At 49.6% G+C, this 17,200-nt stretch overlaps 1 protein-coding gene across 1 annotated transcript; it reads right to left on the bottom strand.

The window, feature by feature from the left end:
* Positions 1-729: 729 nt before the first annotated feature.
* On the bottom strand, positions 730-15,500 carry MTHFR (methylenetetrahydrofolate reductase). Its single transcript, XM_056865084.1, has 11 exons — positions 15,241-15,500; positions 13,094-13,332; positions 11,758-11,868; positions 10,956-11,149; positions 10,103-10,353; positions 9,144-9,278; positions 8,403-8,583; positions 6,564-6,746; positions 2,446-2,547; positions 2,049-2,168; positions 730-952 (listed from the first exon to the last, which is right to left on the bottom strand). Exons 1-11 carry the CDS (start codon positions 15,498-15,500, stop codon positions 755-757), a joined length of 1,974 nt encoding a protein of 657 aa, XP_056721062.1. The 3' UTR covers positions 730-754.
* Positions 15,501-17,200: the final 1,700 nt, after the last annotated feature.

Below are 17,200 nucleotides of genomic sequence, written 5' to 3'. Positions count from 1 at the left end.
TCCAATTCAGGGTTTGCAGGTCTCACACGCCAGCTCTAGATTTAGGGGTTGATACCTACAACCCCAACAATATCCATCTATGGGCAGTAAAAGGGCATTTTCCTAGATCCTCTGCCCATTCCACGACACAATTTGTGGAGACATCAGTTATGTACATTTATTATTATTATTTTTTTACAAGTGTTTAAAAATCGGGCAAATCCACCCAGCAGGCAAAAAAATAAAAAGGACCTTCAAAGAGTCCTTCATCCCGCCATCTTAGTAAACAAAACAAAATAAATAGCTAACCGAATCCCCGGGCTTGGGGTGATCCGCTACGTGGGAACCCCCAGCGTAAGTGCCATTCTAGACTGGAGGCTATAAAACCTTTGATCATTGCACCAGCCAATCAAAAAGGAACGCGCTGCAGAAATGGCTCAGTACATTGAGTGCAACGCAAGAATCGTGTGTAGTGTATATGGGGGGGGTTTAAGGTCACGGGGAAGCCAGTTGGGTTTTGAGCTGCCCTTAGCCTAGGCGAAGGGAGAGCTTTGTGGCAGAATTGGTAAACTGGAAAAAAAAAAAGGAAAACTTTAAAATCCTTAGTAAATCTTCCCAGATCAGAAGGGAGGACAAAGGCCCCTGTGGTCTGGAGGAAGGGGACGGGAGAAGACAGCCAGAGGGACCCTCTGGGGGAGTGTCGGGGGCCGCCACAGCTCCGCCTCGCGTCCAGAGTCAGACCGCGCTTCTGGCCAGGTTGCCTGGGGGACCTCATTCACTGACAGACTGGACAGTTCAGCAGCTCAAAAGTGTCCTCCACTACCTGCCAGAGGCAGTTGTCAAGGGGGAAATCATTGTCCACCAGGTTAACCAGGTAGTAGTTGTCGTGGATGTACTGGACGATCATGCGGGAGGGAGATTCCTCTTCGTACAGCTTGGCCCACTGCTCGATCCACAGGGCAAAGGCCTCATCCTGTCCAGGAGGGGCAGAGAGAGAGAGAATTGGGTTACTGTGCTGCAGCGTGGTGTAGTGGTTAAGAGTGGTGGTTTGGAGCGGTGGACTCTAATCTGGAGAACCGGGTTTGATCCCCCACTCCTCCACATGAGTGGCGGAAGCTAATCTGGTGAACTGGATTTGTTTCCCCACTCCTCCACACGAAGCCAGCTAGGTGACCTTGGGCTAGTCAAAGCTCTCTTAGAGCTCTCTCAGGCCACCTACCACACAGGGTGCCTGTTGTGGGGAGGGGAAGGGAAGGAGATTGTAAGCTGGTTTGAGTCTCCCTTAAGTGATAGAGAACGTCGGCATATAAAAACCAACTGTTCTTCTAAAAATGAGCTGTGACTGTGGCAACTCAGCTTCCAGGACAGTGGACTTGAAGTGCAAACTGCAGGAATATGGGGGGAAAGGGAGATACAAATCTGTCCCAAGCCGCCCCCCTCAAAAAAAAGAACAAGCCCTTTCCACCCAGTTTAACAAACCTTTTGTTGCACTTTTATCTCTTGATCTTGTGAAAACAGTAGAGTTAGGGGACAAAGACCTACAAAATGCTTAAAGGGCGGCCCATATCCCAAATCCTTTACCATTTTAGTTGTGACAACAATTCCACCAATCGAGAGGAAGGTTTTAAGAGGAGAAGCAGCAGCAGCAGCATGGTCCAGTTTTCCCCTGGGAACCCGGAGGCATGCAAGCAGGGGCGAAAGGCGGAGGGAGAAGAGGGGTCGACCAGCTGTTGCTGCTGCCGGCACAGTGGCCCTTTGCTCCGTGGGGAGACAGCCGTTTCCTCCCTACTGTTTTGAAAAGGGGGGTGCAGAGGGGGGGACTCTCCTCCGGAAGGAAGATTCCCTGGCTCCCCCAACTAAACTCCTGTACCTCAGGGAAGGCTTGTGATGAACTACAGGAAATAAAGTGGAGGACTCTGGAGAATGTCCCCTATGTGTCATCTCTGAACATGAGCCAGGATCATGTGCCAGTATGTTAAAAAGTGAGGGAGGAGCTCAGAGGGAAAACTACTTGCAACCCAAAGCCAAACGTTTCCCAAATGAAGAGGCAGAACAGCCCCCTCCCTTACCTTCCAGTACATGAAGCTAACTGGATCCACCACCGTCGGCTGGACGATCTCCCTGCCGGGGAAGATGCCCCAAGTCACAGCATTTGGCTGCAGGTCGTGAGCGTTGGTGATGTTCTCGCCCTGCCCAACGGGAAGGGGAGAAGGGAAGGATTAGAAAGCAAAAGAAACCGGCGCTCGTCTCTTCCCATGGCTTGGTCCGCCGGTCATTCCAGATTTTGTTCTCTCCACCTTCAAAAGATTGCTCTCTTAAACTACTTGTAGGACTGTTACACCAAAGGGTGTATTACTCGTGGCTTTTCTCTTGCTGTTGAGCCAAAGTCCGTCCACCTTTGTGCGCCAAGTTTCGATAGCAACCCTTGTGCTACCTGCCATCTGAGAAACGGCCACTGGGGCTCACCTTGACGTTGACAATGTGGTAATTCACCCGCTGCCCGTATTTCTTCAGGACTGTCTGGAGGGCCGTGACAGTCTCGCTGGAAGTGAAGAACTCCAGGTAAGCCTGCAAGAAATCAACAGGAAACATTAGAACGGAGGTTCCTTTGCAGGGGGAGCACAAGGGGGGTGGGGGAACTAAGGATAGTAACAGGTTCTTTCCCCCCACTCTTAAGTAACCTTTAGGGCCCAGTATTTCCACCCACATTGCTTCTGTTGGGCAGTTAATTCCCCTGATTATTTTCCAACTTTTTTTGATTCTATGCCCTCTGATACACAATGCAACACACACACACACCCCTCAATACATCCCTCCCTGCCCTGCCTCCAGTCTTGGAAACAAAACTTTCGCTCTGGAAAAACAGCCAAAGCCAAAAATAGTACTTCGGGCAGTTTCTTTGGCTCTCAGGTTTTCCAAGCTCAGAAAAGTTTCTTCTTTACAAAACAGCCATCTTGCATGTGAAAATGGGGGTGGGGGCTTCCTATCTATATAGTAACAACACTGCCCCCCAAACATCCCTTAATACCCATCAACCATGGAATTTAACACCAATTTAAAGAAGACACAGTCATGATCAGCAATGGATGCAGATGTAATTGGCCCCAAACAGACCTTCCTGCATGTTTCCTGCTATGTGAGGGTCATACCCAAAGAAGATGGATAGGGGATGCAAGGGGCTTCCTTCCCTTTGACTATTTTTCCAGGCTCCCAAGGGCCCTTTGAAGCAGCGGTTTGCCCTTTGGGGGGAAATGTACAGGCAACCTGCGTATCCCCTCCAGTGGGGGCAAATGGCAGCTTCATGGAAGTCATTTGAGGTCAGGAAAACAGCCATGGGGGAAGATCATTTGAGGTCAGAAAACCACACACACACAGCACCACTATTTAGCACTAAAAACACACTGGAAATCGGTTCAGGGATTTCCGTCTAGACATTAGGAAGAACTTTCTAACAGAGCGGTTCCTCAGTGGAACAGGCTTCCTCGGGAGGTGGTGAGCTCTCCTTCCCTGGAGGTTTTTAAGCAGAGGCTAGATGGCCATCTGTCAGCAATGCTGATTCTGTGATCTTAGGCAGATGATGAAAGGGAGGGCACCTTGGCCATCTTCTGGGCATGGAGTATGGGATCACTGGGTGTGTGTGTGGGGGGGGGAAAGGTAGTTGTGAATTTCCTGCATTGTGCAGGGGGTTGGACTAGATGACCCTGGTGGTCCCTTCCAACTCTATAATTCTATGATTCATCCAGTGTCTTGTCTAGTTCGACCCTGATCTTACTGGGTAACCCATCTAAAAGTAATTCAAGACCTAACAGGATATTTCCCGTCTCTAGATATAGAATGAAAATTCTTGGCTCTCTCTGCCACCGTGTGGAGAACAGCAACTTAAGATTTTGCTGAGCAGTGAACTGCAGCTAAAACACAGGTTGCCTGTTACAGGCAAAGAGGTGGGTTTGGGCCTGTCTCCAGCCAGCCACCCACTGGCGTTAGAGGGTTTGAGGCATTACTCGTATGTCTCGGCTGACCTTAATCTGGTTCCACCAAGAGTTAGAGAAGACAGCAGGACAATAAGCCAACATGAAACCGGATCTCATCGACAGCTGACGGGAATGAAAAGAAGCATGCTAATGCAAGCCACCTATTTTGTGTGTGTGTGTGTGTGTGTGCCATCTCCTGGTATTTAACATTTTATAAAAAGGGAGCAACACAGATCAAGAGGCTACTTTGCAAGTATGGTAAGCGTGAGGTCTAATTTTGTACTGAGGGGGCAATTTCACTGTGGGGGGTGGATTGCAAGGGGGCTTCCCGCAGCACATCCTGATAGGCTCTTAACGAGGGCTTTGACATTCGCAGCCTTGCCTCTTTTATGTTAATGGCAGCACACAGATCTGCTAATACCCCTTAATCTCTCGGGCCCCCTGCCTTGGAAATAGGCCCTGGCCCACCTCCCCCAGTTTCTCTTTCATTATTCCCAGCTTGAGACCCCCCCACAAACAAAACCACTCCTTTTTTCCCCTCAATCATCTCCAGCACCTGCAGGCACCCAGGAGCTGGGTTTCGCTCTGCCTCGCTGCCTACACTGCTGTTTGGCCAACCTGAGTTCTAAGTCGTGGGTCTGCCCTCACACAAAGGAGAAGGGAGATGCCTGGTGCACGAGCGTGCCGGCCAAGAGGCCCTCTCCTTGATCTTAGAATCGGCTTCTTCAGTGGTTGCAAACAAGCCAACCAGACGCAGAGCGGTTAAAACGCTTAGGGCTGTTTAGCTTGGAAAGAAGGCGGTTAAGCGGAGACACGATAGAGGTCTGTCAAATTAGGCATGGTATGGAGAGAGTGGACAGGGAGAAATTTTCTCCCTCTCTCCTAATACTAGAACGCGGGGGGGCATCTGCTGAAGCTGGAGGGTGACAGATTCAAAACAGATAAGAGGAAGTAGTTCTTCACACAATGCATAGTTCAATTGTGGAACTCCCTGCCCCAGGATGTGATGATGGCGGCCAGCTTGGGAGGCTTTAAGAGGGGAATTGATATGTTCCTGGAGGAGAGGGCTATTCGTGGCTACTAGTAAAAATGGATACTAGTCATGATGCATCCCTATTCTCTGAAAGTATCAGAGGAGCATGCCTGTTATATTAGGTGCTTTGGAACACAGGCAGGATGGTGCTGCTGCAGTTGTCTTGTTTGTGGACTTCAGAGAGGCACCTGGTTGGCCACTGTGTGAACAGACTTGATGGGCCTTGGTCTGATCCAGCAGGGCCTTTCTCATACAATGTGTGCTATTCTGTCACCAAGTGTGGGAGGATAAGATTTGTGGCCTGCTGCCTCCAGCACCCCTCCGAGGAAGGCGAGCAACTGCTGTGCCCAGGCCAATTTGTTCATTACGTTTGTTCCCTGCACCAAAACTCCATTTAAATTATGGATTTAAATCAAGTCCCCCATTTTGTCGTTCAAAAATTGCTTAAACCGAGTAGCTACAGAGATGTTGCTGTAACAATTGAGCACACATTGGCTTGCAGCCAGATAGAGCCATTCTCCTGCCCACAAGTATATGAAAACCCTTTGGCTGTCCAGCCCCCATCCCTTGGCATCACAGAAATACAGCTGCTCAGAAACCAGGGAGCAGCTGTGAAAAACCAAAACGGATTTCTGTTTTGCAAGCCCGCCTGCTTGTTTTTTGCAGCAAGATCATCTCCTTGGAGAGGGAGGCCACAATCTAGCAGAGCTATGTGACAGGTGATCTACTAAAATCAAGCACTGTTAACTTTGTACTGTAGCCTAAATGATTTCTCAAAGCAAGGGCATCCCCCTGCAAAGTGATGGAAAGTTAGCACCTGTGTTGTTTGGCTGAGAGCAAGTGATCAATATTTATATGTGCAATACTGTGCCTGATTTGTCATGGTTCATCCCCAAAGGCAGATATCCCTGTGATTCTTTCTTTTATCTAGTTTCAGGTGGGTAGCCGTGTTAGTCTGTAGTAGTAGAACAGAATTCAAATCTAGTAAGACCTTAAAAACTTATAAAACGTCCAGGGTATAAACTTTTCCATAGCTCAAGCTAACTTTATCAGAGACATCTGATGTGTCTGGCTAAATGAGCTTTGACTCACAGAAGCTCATACCCTAGAAAATTTGTTGCTTTTCAAAGTGCTACTGGGTTTGTCTAGAAAAGCAGGGTTAAGCCCATTGTGTTTGACAGAGGATAGCGGCTTGTGTTTTGAAAAGGCTTAAGCGCCAATCTCTAAGTCTGGCTTGCATTGCGTCCAGATTTTAAAATGCAATTTCAAATGTACTTAAAAGTGTACAAAATGATCCTGTGAAGCTGCCTTGCAAAGAGTAAGATCCATAAAGTCCGTCTCCAATGGTCTGGTTTCCCCTGACTGGAAGTGGCTCTCCAGGGTCTCAGGCAGAGACGGGTCTTTTCCTAGCACCCTCCACCTGAGATCCTTCAGATGGGAGTGCCAGGATTCTACCAGGACCCTCTCCGTGCAAAGGAGATGCTTGACTACTTAGCCACAGCAGCCTCTCCCCTGCTGCTATACAGAAAGCGCTGCAGGGAGGAGAGAAGAGAGACGTGCACAAACACAAGGGATGATACCTTCTGGAAGACGTAGCCCCCACTAGGCCCCCAGCCCACGATGGGGTCGGTGGATGGCTTGCCATTGATGTTGGGCTGGGAGTTGATGGTCAGGATCCCTCTCTTGTTCACTGTGGCCAGTTCTTCCTTCAGGAGATTGGTCTCAGGAGCCAGCGGGTCGTCGTTCCAGGGCAGGCAAGTCACCTACGGAGAGGCCAGAGAGTTGATAAAGATTTGGATTACCATCTACAGGATCTGCATGCTTATGTGGAGACGGAAATATTGAGACCCTAGAACATATCTTTTTTTGATTGTAAGATCTATAGTCATATTAGATTACCCCCATAATTTCCCGCCATCCTGGTAAAAACAGAAGGACCCTCCTCTCACTGTTAGCAGATAAGAATCGAGTGATCACTTTTAAGGTTGCCAAATTTGGTTGAATAGCCTATAAGATTAGGAAATCTTGGGTAAGCCATATATAGGCTTTTTAGCTATGTTTTAAAAGATATTGCATAATTCTGTGATTCTACAATTTTAAATGTTTTTTTAATCATAGAATCATAGAGTTGGAAGGGACCACCAGGGTCATCTAGTCCAACCCCCTGCATAATGCAGGAAATTAACAACTACCTCCCCCCCCACATCCCCAGTGACCCCAACCCTCCCCCCGCCATGCAGTATCCCACAATCAAAGCACTCCTGACAGATGGCCATCCAGCCCCTGCTTAAAGACCTCCAAAGACGGTGACTCCACCACCCTCCGAGGCAGCACATTCTACCGTTCAACAGCCGTCACCGTCAGAAAGTTCTTCCTAATGTTTAGGTGGAATCGCTTTTCTCTTAGTTTAAATCCATTACTCTGTGTCCTAGTCTCTGGAGAAACAGAGAACAAGCTAGTTCGCTTATCAACATGACATCCCTTCAAATATTTAAACATGGCTATCATGTCTCCCCTCAACCTTCTCTTTTCCAGATACAACGTCATCATGAGTTAATTGATATTCTGGAAGTTTGAATTATTGTATTGATTTTATTTTTATCGGTCTCGGACTGTATTAAATAAATTTGATCAGCAGCAGCAGCAGTAGTTAATGCCTGTATGTTTGTAAGAATCCCTCCCCTGCTACACCCTCCACATTACCGCTGCAGCGTGGCATGAAAAGCAGCCTGGAACCATTTGAACTATGAACTACAAATAGTATCAGTCAAGCAGAAGGCAATAAAGTGCCTTCCAGACGGCACATGCTAATTTGAACTTGCGGCATCCTTGACATATACCATTAGTAGTTCATACGGGATAATTTCTTCAATTTGGCTGATAGCTACAAATCACAAGGTCACCGTTTGAAGATGAGACATCGAAACGGGAAATTAGCCGGCATACCATCACTGTACTGGTGTGGTTTTTTTGTACTACAACTAATGCTTGGTTTCTGTTTGTTATAACTGTACTGTATTGCATGGTTTACAATTGTTCTGTTATTACTTACGATAACAGTTTCTACTATGTGCTTCTGCATTTTTTTGGCTAGCCATTTGAAAATTTAATGTTCATATTATCTTTTAGATTTTGCATCGTTGGCAATAACTATACTGTTAGTTTTTGAATCGGCTGCAGATGGTTACATGAACGTCTTGCAACCTCTGGTGCCGTGCGCCTTTTCCCCTTCAGTGATAATACAATAGGGATCATCTCCTGCAAATGGCTCCAAGTCTCGCAGCCAAACTCAGCCTCTGCTGGGACTGAGGTGCTGCCTCGCTCTTCCCAGGTTCCAACGGTCATGGAAATGGTCCTCCCTCACCATCAGAACCCTTAAGCATCCCCACCCACTCTCTTCCGCAGAAAACATCCCTCACCTTGTGGCCATTCTTGTTGGGCTCTCCGGAGATGTAGCACCCGAACACCTCAAAGACGCTCTGCTCGCTGGTCAGCTCCTCACCCCACATCTTCAGGAGCTCCTCCCGAGGAGACTTGCTCTTCAAGTAGAAGAGGTAATAGTCCTTGAGCTCTCCAAAGGCTGGGGAGGATGAATTACCCCTGAGGGTTTGGGGAGAGGGGGGCATGTTAGTGGAGGGGAAGGGAGGGGGAAGGAGGAGAGGAGGCGTGCAGAGAGAGATCAGTGTCCGTAGCGAGTGATGCTGATTCCATGCACCTCCAAGCTCCCCACGGAGCCAGGCAACAAGAATAGTGAGGGATACTTATTTTAGTAGTTTCAGAGGGTACCCGACCCGTGTTGGCCTGCAGGAGAAGAACTAGATTCGAGTCCTGGAGCACCTTAGAGACCAGCAAGATTTTGAGAGTCAAAGGCTTTACTATTGAAGAGAGCTCTGACTCTCAGATGCTTATACCCCCAAAATCTTGTTTTTCTCTGAGATGCCAATGGATTCAAATCTAGTTGATTTAGTTAATTAATGTGGACATTGGGGTTTTCACCGTATTTATTGTTCAGCACTTTGGATTTTAAAAGAAAAGCGGTATATAAAGAAGGAGGTTATCGCACGGGCCCCACTGGCCTCAGCCTGTCTCTCTGTCCCATGTGGACAGGCCGTCTCCCAACCCAGACGGCCTCTTCTATGGTCCCGCCAGCAGACACTCACCAGCGGCCGTTGGGGAACTCGTCCCATTCCTGAGTTCGGTAGATGTAGCTCTTTGGCCTGGAAGCCCAGAAAATGGGCCGGACGTCTTCGACTCGCCGCTTGGGGTGAGCGCTGATGGCCCATGGCAGGAGTCGCCTGTGTGGGTGGGAGGGCGGGAATAAAACAGCCACATAAATATTGGTTTCTCGCATCTGGTTTGATTTTCCCTAGCATGTAGGGCACACTTCCCCCCCCCCCCAGAATTTGAACTGAAGGCATGCTTTCCTCTTCCACCTTACAATGTTGGCTTTTTTAGTTGCCCAGCAACTGGTACTCAGAGATCTACTGCCTCTGCTGGGCCTCTCAAGTGCTCAGGGCAATTCCCCCCCCCCCCTCATTTTATCCCTATTACAACCCTGCGAGGTTGGTTAAGCTGATGGGAAGCAACTGGTTCAGGATCACCCGTAGTGCAATTCTATAAAGAGTTACTCTAGTCTAAGCCCATTGATTTCAGCAGGCTTAGACAACAGTAACTATGTTATCGGGTTGCACTGGGGGTGACTCACAACTGAGACAGGATTTGAACTCCGGTCTTCCTGTTCTGACTCCACCTCTTAACAACTACATCCTGGACAATGGAAATTTACCTACCCCCACCATGGAAAGACTTCTCCCATAATTTCCTGTTAAAGCCATTTAAGCAACCATCGCATCATCTTGTGGCAGTGAGTTCCGTAAGTTAAACATGCGCCACACAATATGTCGTCCATCCTGAAACTACTGCCCATGAATTTCATTGAGGGGTCCCCAGATTCTAATATTATTCCCCTTTTTTGGTTAATAGCCCTGTTATATCGGGGTCTCGTGCACATTTCGGGACGCCAAAGGACAGCTGCCACGCAGCTGTTCCTTGACTCCTCCCCCAAAGTCCTCCTCCTACCCAAGCGGAGCCGCTCCAGAAAGGCTCGCCCTGCGCTCACCTGGGGTCCTCCTTCCAGAGGCCCAGACGCCTCAGCACTTCCATGGTGGCCACTTCCCGGTTGAGGGTGTAAAAATGCAGGCCGTGCACCAAGCCGCTGTCTAGCAGCTCGCGGCACATGGTCACCGCCAGCTCGATGCCGTAATTTCGGATCGCCGCATCGTTGTCCTTGATGGGCTCGATAATGTCCTTGATCTCCTGGGGCACCTCCAGCTTAGACAACTTCACAAGTTGGCGCAGAGAATGATAACCCTGGATCGGAGGGACAAGTGTTTTTCATCACAAATATTCACCAATAACGAATTGGTTGAAAACGGCGGAGTCTACAGTTACGGCGGAAAGATACGAGTCTTGAGAGGGCAAAGCAGATTTAAACTGCAGGTGGCAATAAGGAAATACTATTTTTGATTGTATAGCGGAAAAAAATCTTGAGAGTAGAAAACTAGCAGAGAAAAGCCTGGAAATATTTCTGCCTGATATGCTTGTTGCTGTTTGCTAGGAACTTAAAAAGAAGAGGGGGGGGGAACAGTAAAAATAATATTTGCTCTCCCATCCTAACTTTACCATTTCAGTCTCCTTTTTATCCTAACATAAGTTTCTTTCAGTTTCGTGACAAAATGGACTTGAGGCCACAAGATCTTGAACAAGAATAGAAAAGGGTCAGTCTTACAGTGCTGAAGACTCCCATTATCTTTTGTGTCCCTTTTACAGGCAACTTTGTAAATTGATAGCAACAAGTAATTTAATTGTGTTGAGGTGTTTTTTGTAAGCCGAAGCCCATTTGTTCAGATGCTAGAAGCACCCACTTTGGCATCTGTTGGGAAACCTTCCAGCGCCACCCACAGCGGTCTCACCTGTATGGGAAAGATTCCCGGCACAACGGGGCAAGTGATGCCGATGTCCTGGCAGTCCTTCAGAAACTTGAGGAATGTTTCCGACCTGAAGAAGAGCTGCGTAATGACAAAGTCAGCTCCTGCCGAGACCTTCTCCTTCAGGTGCTTCAAGTCATCAGCGTAGCTCTCTGCCTCTGGATGGCCCTTGGGGTAACCTGTTGTGGTCAACAAGAGAGAGGATGAGGGGTTGTTTTCTTGTGTATTACTAAAAAGGTAAAGGTAGTCCCCTGTGCAAGCACCAGGTCATTCCTGATCCATGGGGTGACGTCACATCAAGATGTTTTCTAGGCAGACTATGTTTACGGGGTGGTTTGCCAGTGCCTTCCCCAGTCGTCTCCCCTTTACCCCCAGCAAGCTGGGTACTCATTTTACCGACCTCGGAAGGATGGAAGGCTGAGTCAACCTTGAGCCGGCTACCTGAAACCGACTTCCGTCGGGATTAAACTCAGGTCATGAGCAGAGCTTTTGACTGCAATTTTGTTGGTCTTGAAGGTGCCACTGGACTCTTGCTCTTTTCTACTGCTAGTGACAAATTAAAAACTGTACGTGAGTTGCCCTTCAGGACAGACTCCTATATCTTATTAATATACAAAAAAACCCCACAAACTCAACCCCACACTCCCCTCTGCCTACTTTCATTTCCCATTTAGGTTAGTACTGGGGTGACACTGCTCCATAGTTCGTATCTTTTTTTGCACCTAAGTGTGGAAACAGCAGCGATGGAGGAAGCTTTGCAGCGCACGGACGAGCCCAGCTCCCTTACCCGCCACGCAGATATCAAAATAATCTTCAAATTCGGAACGGATGTGCTTCACCAAGTCTGTGGCATAGTTGAAGCCGTCCACTTCCTCTTGCCACTCTTCTGCAATCGGATCTGAGCAAGCGGAGAGGGGGAGAGAGTGTCAGCATAGGCACCTGCTCGCTTTTAGCAAACATAGTCCTCTGTAATGCAGGTTTCACTTTGTGTTCTTTTCCCTCTGTCCTTTTTTTTTTAGAACATCAGAAAAGCCCTGCTGGATCAAACCCAGGCCCATCAAGTCCAGCAGTCTGTTCACACAGGGGCCAACCAGGGGCCCCTAAGAAGCCCCCAAACAAGACGACTGCAGCAGCAGCATCCTTCCTGTGTCCCACGGCACCTAATATAATAGGCCTGCTCCTCTGATCCTGGAGAGAATAGGTATGCATCATGGCTCGTATCCATTTTTACTAGCAGCCAGGGATAGCCTTCTCCGCCATGAACATGTCCACTCCCCTCTTCAAGCCTTCCAGGTTGGCAGCCATCACCACATCCTGGGGCAGGGAGTTCCACAATTTAATTATGCGTTGCGTGAAGAAGTACTATCCTTTTATCCAGCAGAAGATCCTGCATTAACCCTCCTGATTGTGAGAACCTGTACAGTGCAATGGATAGAGTGGCAGAATAGGACAGTCTGCGACCCGGGTTCAAATCCCCACTTCTACCATGGAAGCTCACTGTATAACCTTGGGCCTATCACAAACTTTCGGTCTGGCCTACCTCACAGGGTTATTGTGACAGAATGGAGGAGGGGAGAATGATATCGCTTTGAGTCCCGACCGCGGGAAGAAAAGCTGGATATAAATGATTAAATGTAAATGTACATGGATTGGCCAGGCCTGGTAACCATGGTGAGAACAGAGCTTTCCGGTCAACACAGCAACACCTTTTGCCAGCTGAGAAATCCCCATCTCGGGTCCAGATTCAGGATGACCCAGCTCCAGGGGTAGAACGAGCTGCTGAAAATAGCTCTGGGACGTGGTGAGCCCAGTGGCCCAACGGCAACAACAGCGGAGGTCGCAAGGATGCCCGTTGCCGCCTCCCGTGGCACTGTGGCCCAGGTCCAAACCGAGAAGCTGACAGGCAAGCCTACGTCCATCATTGCCACGGCCCGCTGGGCCCAAACCGAGCAGTTCCTGCAATGCTGCCAGAACCATTGGGACGTGACCCTCTTCGGCCTACTCACAGCCCTCCAGAAACTTTCCCTGTAAGCCACAGGGCCAGTCCGCCCCTGCCTAGCTCCGGCGTCACCTGCCCACCCTCGTCCCAAATTCCTTACAGGGCACATAGAACGGCCGCTCACCCCCGCGCAGCGCCATGACGTTCTTCAGCCCCAGCCGCTTGGCTTTGTGCAGGTGCGCGGTGATCATCTCCTTCGTCTGGTTGCAACAGGTCATGTGCAGGATGGTGTCCAGGCCGCAGTAGTTGAGAGCCGTGCTGGCGATCATCATCGAGGAGGTTTCCTTATCGGAGCCGGGGTCTCCGGCCGGGTGCCAGGTGACGTCGATGAAGAGTGGGCCGCCTGCCCCCATGCGGTCGAACCTGCCCATTGGACCCAAGCAAAGTTACAGGATTGTTTGAGCCTCCGGGCACATCTGGAATTCTGACACGGCACGGTGGCTGCAGCAACACATGAACACACATGAAGCTGCCTTATACTGAACCAGAGCCTGGGTCCATCAAAGTCAGTATTGCCTACTCAGACCGGCAGTGGCTCTCCAGGGTCTCAGGCAGAGGTCTTTCACATCACATACTTGCCTGGTCCCTTTGACTGGAGATGCTGCCGGGGATTGAACCTGGGACCTTTTGCATGCCAAGCAGAGGCTCTACCACTGAGCCATGGCTGAGCCACAAAATGGATGCTGCAGGAGGTGGAGCCAGCCACAAAATGATAGCCACAGCTTAACTTCAGTAACACAGTACAGATCCTTGTGTTGTGTTGGCAGCTGTTGCCAAAGCAAAATTTTTTTAAAAATCTGCACAGCCAATCAGAAGCCAGGCTGCGCAAAAGCCCCACCTGGCCCACCCGCTTCCTAAAAACACTTGGTGGGTGTCAGAAAAGGTATCAGTTGCACCCATGGGCACCACATTGGGGACCCCTGGTTTAGACAGTCACTTGAGCTGTCAAAAGAGATTAGTTCAGCTGATCAGTAAAATATTTTTAAAGCAGTAACTTTATATTTAGAACAAAAAAAGTTACTTTCATCGTACACCGGTGTGAAAGTTGTGCATCTTTTTTAAAAAAGCCATCACGGAAAGAAAAAAAACCTTAATATTTGGGAGGAAATGTAGGTGAGGTGTCTCTGAACATGAACGACTCAGCGTCCTTCTTGTTGGCTTTTATCCACCTGCAGGTTCAACATTGGTTTTTAAAGGCCAATGGAATGTAAACTGAAAGGAAGTCAAATGACTGCAACTATTAATTAACAAAAGCTGGTTTTTAAGGTATGCGCTGAGTGTGTAGAAGCCCTAACCCTTTTGTCTGGAGAGGCCTGTGGTTCGAAGAGAAGTTTTCCTCTGTGCTGAGTTTGCCTCCCCACAGACACATCGCTGCAGGGTTTGGGGGCGACCGCTCCTCACTCCTGCCCTTGCTAACAAATGACACCAGAATGAAACAGAGGGCACAGAACTGCCTCTTACAGAGTGTTGCTGCTCTTGGCTCCATGGACCACTTAGAACCATAGAACCATAGAGCTGGAAGGGACCACCAGGGTCATCTAGTCCAACCCCCTGCACAATGCAGGAAATTCGCAACTACCTCCCCCCCTCCACACACACCCCACTTTTTGAGTGGCTTCAATGATGTATTTGCATGGTGGTTTTAATGGCTTTTAAAGTGAGATTTTAACTGGAATGTTTTAATTAGGAAGAACTTTCTAACAGTTAGAGCGGTTTCTCAGTGGAACAGGCTTCCTCAGGAGGTGGTGAGCACTCCTTCCCTGGAGGTTTTTAAGAAGAGGCTGGATGTCAGCAATGCTGATTCGATGAACTTGGGCAGATGATGAGAGGGAGGGCATCTGGGCATGGAGTAGGGGTCACTGGGTGTGTGTGGGGGAGATAGTTGTGAATTTCCTGCATTGTGCAGGGGGTTAGACTAGATGACCCTGGTGGTCCCTTCCAACTCTGTTTCTATTATTTTATTATTCTAATTTCTTAGCTGCCCTGGTGACCCTGTGAGGGCAGAAAGATGGGGTAAGAATCTTGTTAATAAATAAATAGATGAGATGACAACAGCTCAAAAAGTATTGTGCTGAATTAACCACCGCTGCAGATCAGAGGCAGTAAACCTGTGAATACCAGTTTGGGAAGGGGCACCTCAGAGGGCGGCCTTGGCCTCTGTGCCCTGCTTGGCACACTGCCTCTCTGTCACGCCCACCGCATGCCACAGCGCTTTCCCTAGAAGACCGACGCTGCTTCGGACTCCCCTTCTCCCCCCTTCCCACCCCTCACCTGGAGATGAGGTTGACGGCCCCGATGGACGTCCGCGGGGGGAAGAACTCCAGGGAGAACCACTTGTCCCCGGAGTCCTGCCTCCGTCGCATCTTTTCGCACAGGCGGTCGTGCCGCTCGGCATCCAGGATGGGGGTGGAGCATCGCGAGCTGTCCTTTGAGCTCTCGCTGCCGCTGCTGTTCCCTTCGGGCCTCAGGCCGGCCACCCCGTTGCTGCCACCACCAATCCCGCTGCTGGCGCTGCAAGATTCATTGACCATGGTGAGGGACCTGGAATTAGAGGAAGAAGAGCTGGTTTTTATATGCTGACTTTCTCTACCACTTAAGGAAGAATCAAACCGCCTTACAGTCAACTTCCCTTCTCCCCACAACAGACACCCTGTGAGGTAGGTGGGGCTACAAGAGCTCTAAGAGAACTGTGACTAGCCCAAGGTCACCCAGCTGGCTTCATGTGGAGGAGCGGGGAATCAAACCCAGCTCTCCAGATCAGAGTCCACCGCTCCAAACCACTGCTCTTAACCACTACACCACGCTGGTAAGGAGGAAGGTAAGTTGCATTGGCTTTCTTCTCTGGGCTTTTTAAGGGGGTGTACAAAGATTTTAATATTACGTGAGCAGCTATGATTGGACCCAGACAGTGCAGTAATAACTCTGCCCTGCCTCGTTTCTTGCACTTTGGGACATGCAGTGGTTCTCTCTGGCCTTGCTTGTTCATGAGCTCTGGCTTCCTGATAAAGTCAGCCTTGCGCAGAACAGCGGCAACAGGTAGGGTTTCCCCGTCCACCCCCCACCCACTGGCAAGGGATGGGGGGCGGGGGTAGGGCTGACAGATCCAGGTTTTTGAAACTCCTGGAAATTTGGGGATGGAGCCTGGGGAGGACAGGGACCTCAGTGGGGTACAATGCCAGAGAGTCCACCCTCCAAAGCATCCATTTTCTCCAAGGGAAAAGTTCTCTGTAGTCTGGAGATAAGCTATAATTCTGGGGGATCCCCAGGTCCCACCTGGCTTCCCTAGCTAACAAGTCACTGCCAAATCTAAGAAGAATCACTTTGAAAGCAGGACAGTTGACAACCGAGTGTCTTTCCTGTTAGCAGCAGCAATGATGAAAAGGCACTGGATTTACTGTCTTTCCACCATTTATTGTTAATTCTTCTCAACAGCCCTGCGAGGGAGGGCACTCAAGAGTTCCCATTTTGCAGATCAGGGAAGCAGAGCTTTTCCCAAAGCTAATCAGGGAGGCTGTATCACACAGTGGATAAATCGCAGCCAAGACCAAAGATTAGGCAACGAGGGGGTTGATTGCATTAAATGCCCTACTGAGGTTCTGCAAACAAGAAAAGGGGACCACGCCCAAGACAGAAGGCAAAGGAGATAAGGTGCAATCGTTGTTTAGAAAGCGATTCCGGAGGCTGTTTGGCTGTCCGCGTCAGAAAGGGTTCAGCCGCAGATGCAAATGGCACCTCCTTCTCATGAAATGCACCCCAGAGGAGCTTCTCTACACGCACACTTTCTTCCCCTGGCCGCCTGCCTCTCCCCAAGCAAATTCTGCCACGGCAGTGCACAAGGAAAATCATTTTTCCTTCCCCTAATCTGGTCTCCCGTCTGTTCACACGGCTGGCAGAGACTGTCGCAAACTCCGCACAGCTGGGCTCCCTGCGGGGACAGCACAGCTGCCCCAAGGCGGTGCGGGAGAAACTGCCTGCTGCTTCCAGGGCTGCCTGTCAAACTCTCCAGCCGGGCTCCAGTGGAGGCAGGGCAGGAGAGGCGATGGGCAGGGAGCCATCCCCCAAGGGGGCAGATGGGAAAGGGGGCAGCGGACCAAAGCAGCCGTCACTTGCCTGGCGTGGTGGTTCTTTGGGGCCAGCGTCCACTGCAGCCTGGCATTCTGCTCGCTGGACCTCCTAGCGCCCTCCAGTTTAATTGTTCCCACTGCCCACGTGTCTCCGGCGAGGCTCAGCC

The sequence above is a fragment of the Euleptes europaea genome, chromosome 19 (genome assembly GCF_029931775.1).
Source record: "Euleptes europaea isolate rEulEur1 chromosome 19, rEulEur1.hap1, whole genome shotgun sequence".
In the NCBI taxonomy this organism is placed as follows: Eukaryota; Metazoa; Chordata; class Lepidosauria; order Squamata; family Sphaerodactylidae; genus Euleptes; species Euleptes europaea.
Note: the sequence above shows the minus strand (reverse complement) of the source record. Positions and strands in the feature narration are given on the sequence as shown.

Bases quoted from the DNA above. Each gene is read 5' to 3' on its own strand.
- MTHFR (XM_056865084.1), bottom strand. From the start codon at position 15,500: ATGGTCAATGAATCTTGCAGCGCCAGCAGCGGGATTGGTGGTGGCAGC. The intron at 10,354-10,955 runs GTGAGACCGCTG...CCTCCGATCCAG, and splicing joins CGGGAATCTTTCCCATACAG to GGTTATCATTCTCTGCGCCA. The intron at 9,279-10,102 runs GTGAGCGCAGGG...CCACCCACACAG, and splicing joins CTCTGGAAGGAGGACCCCAG to GCGACTCCTGCCATGGGCCA.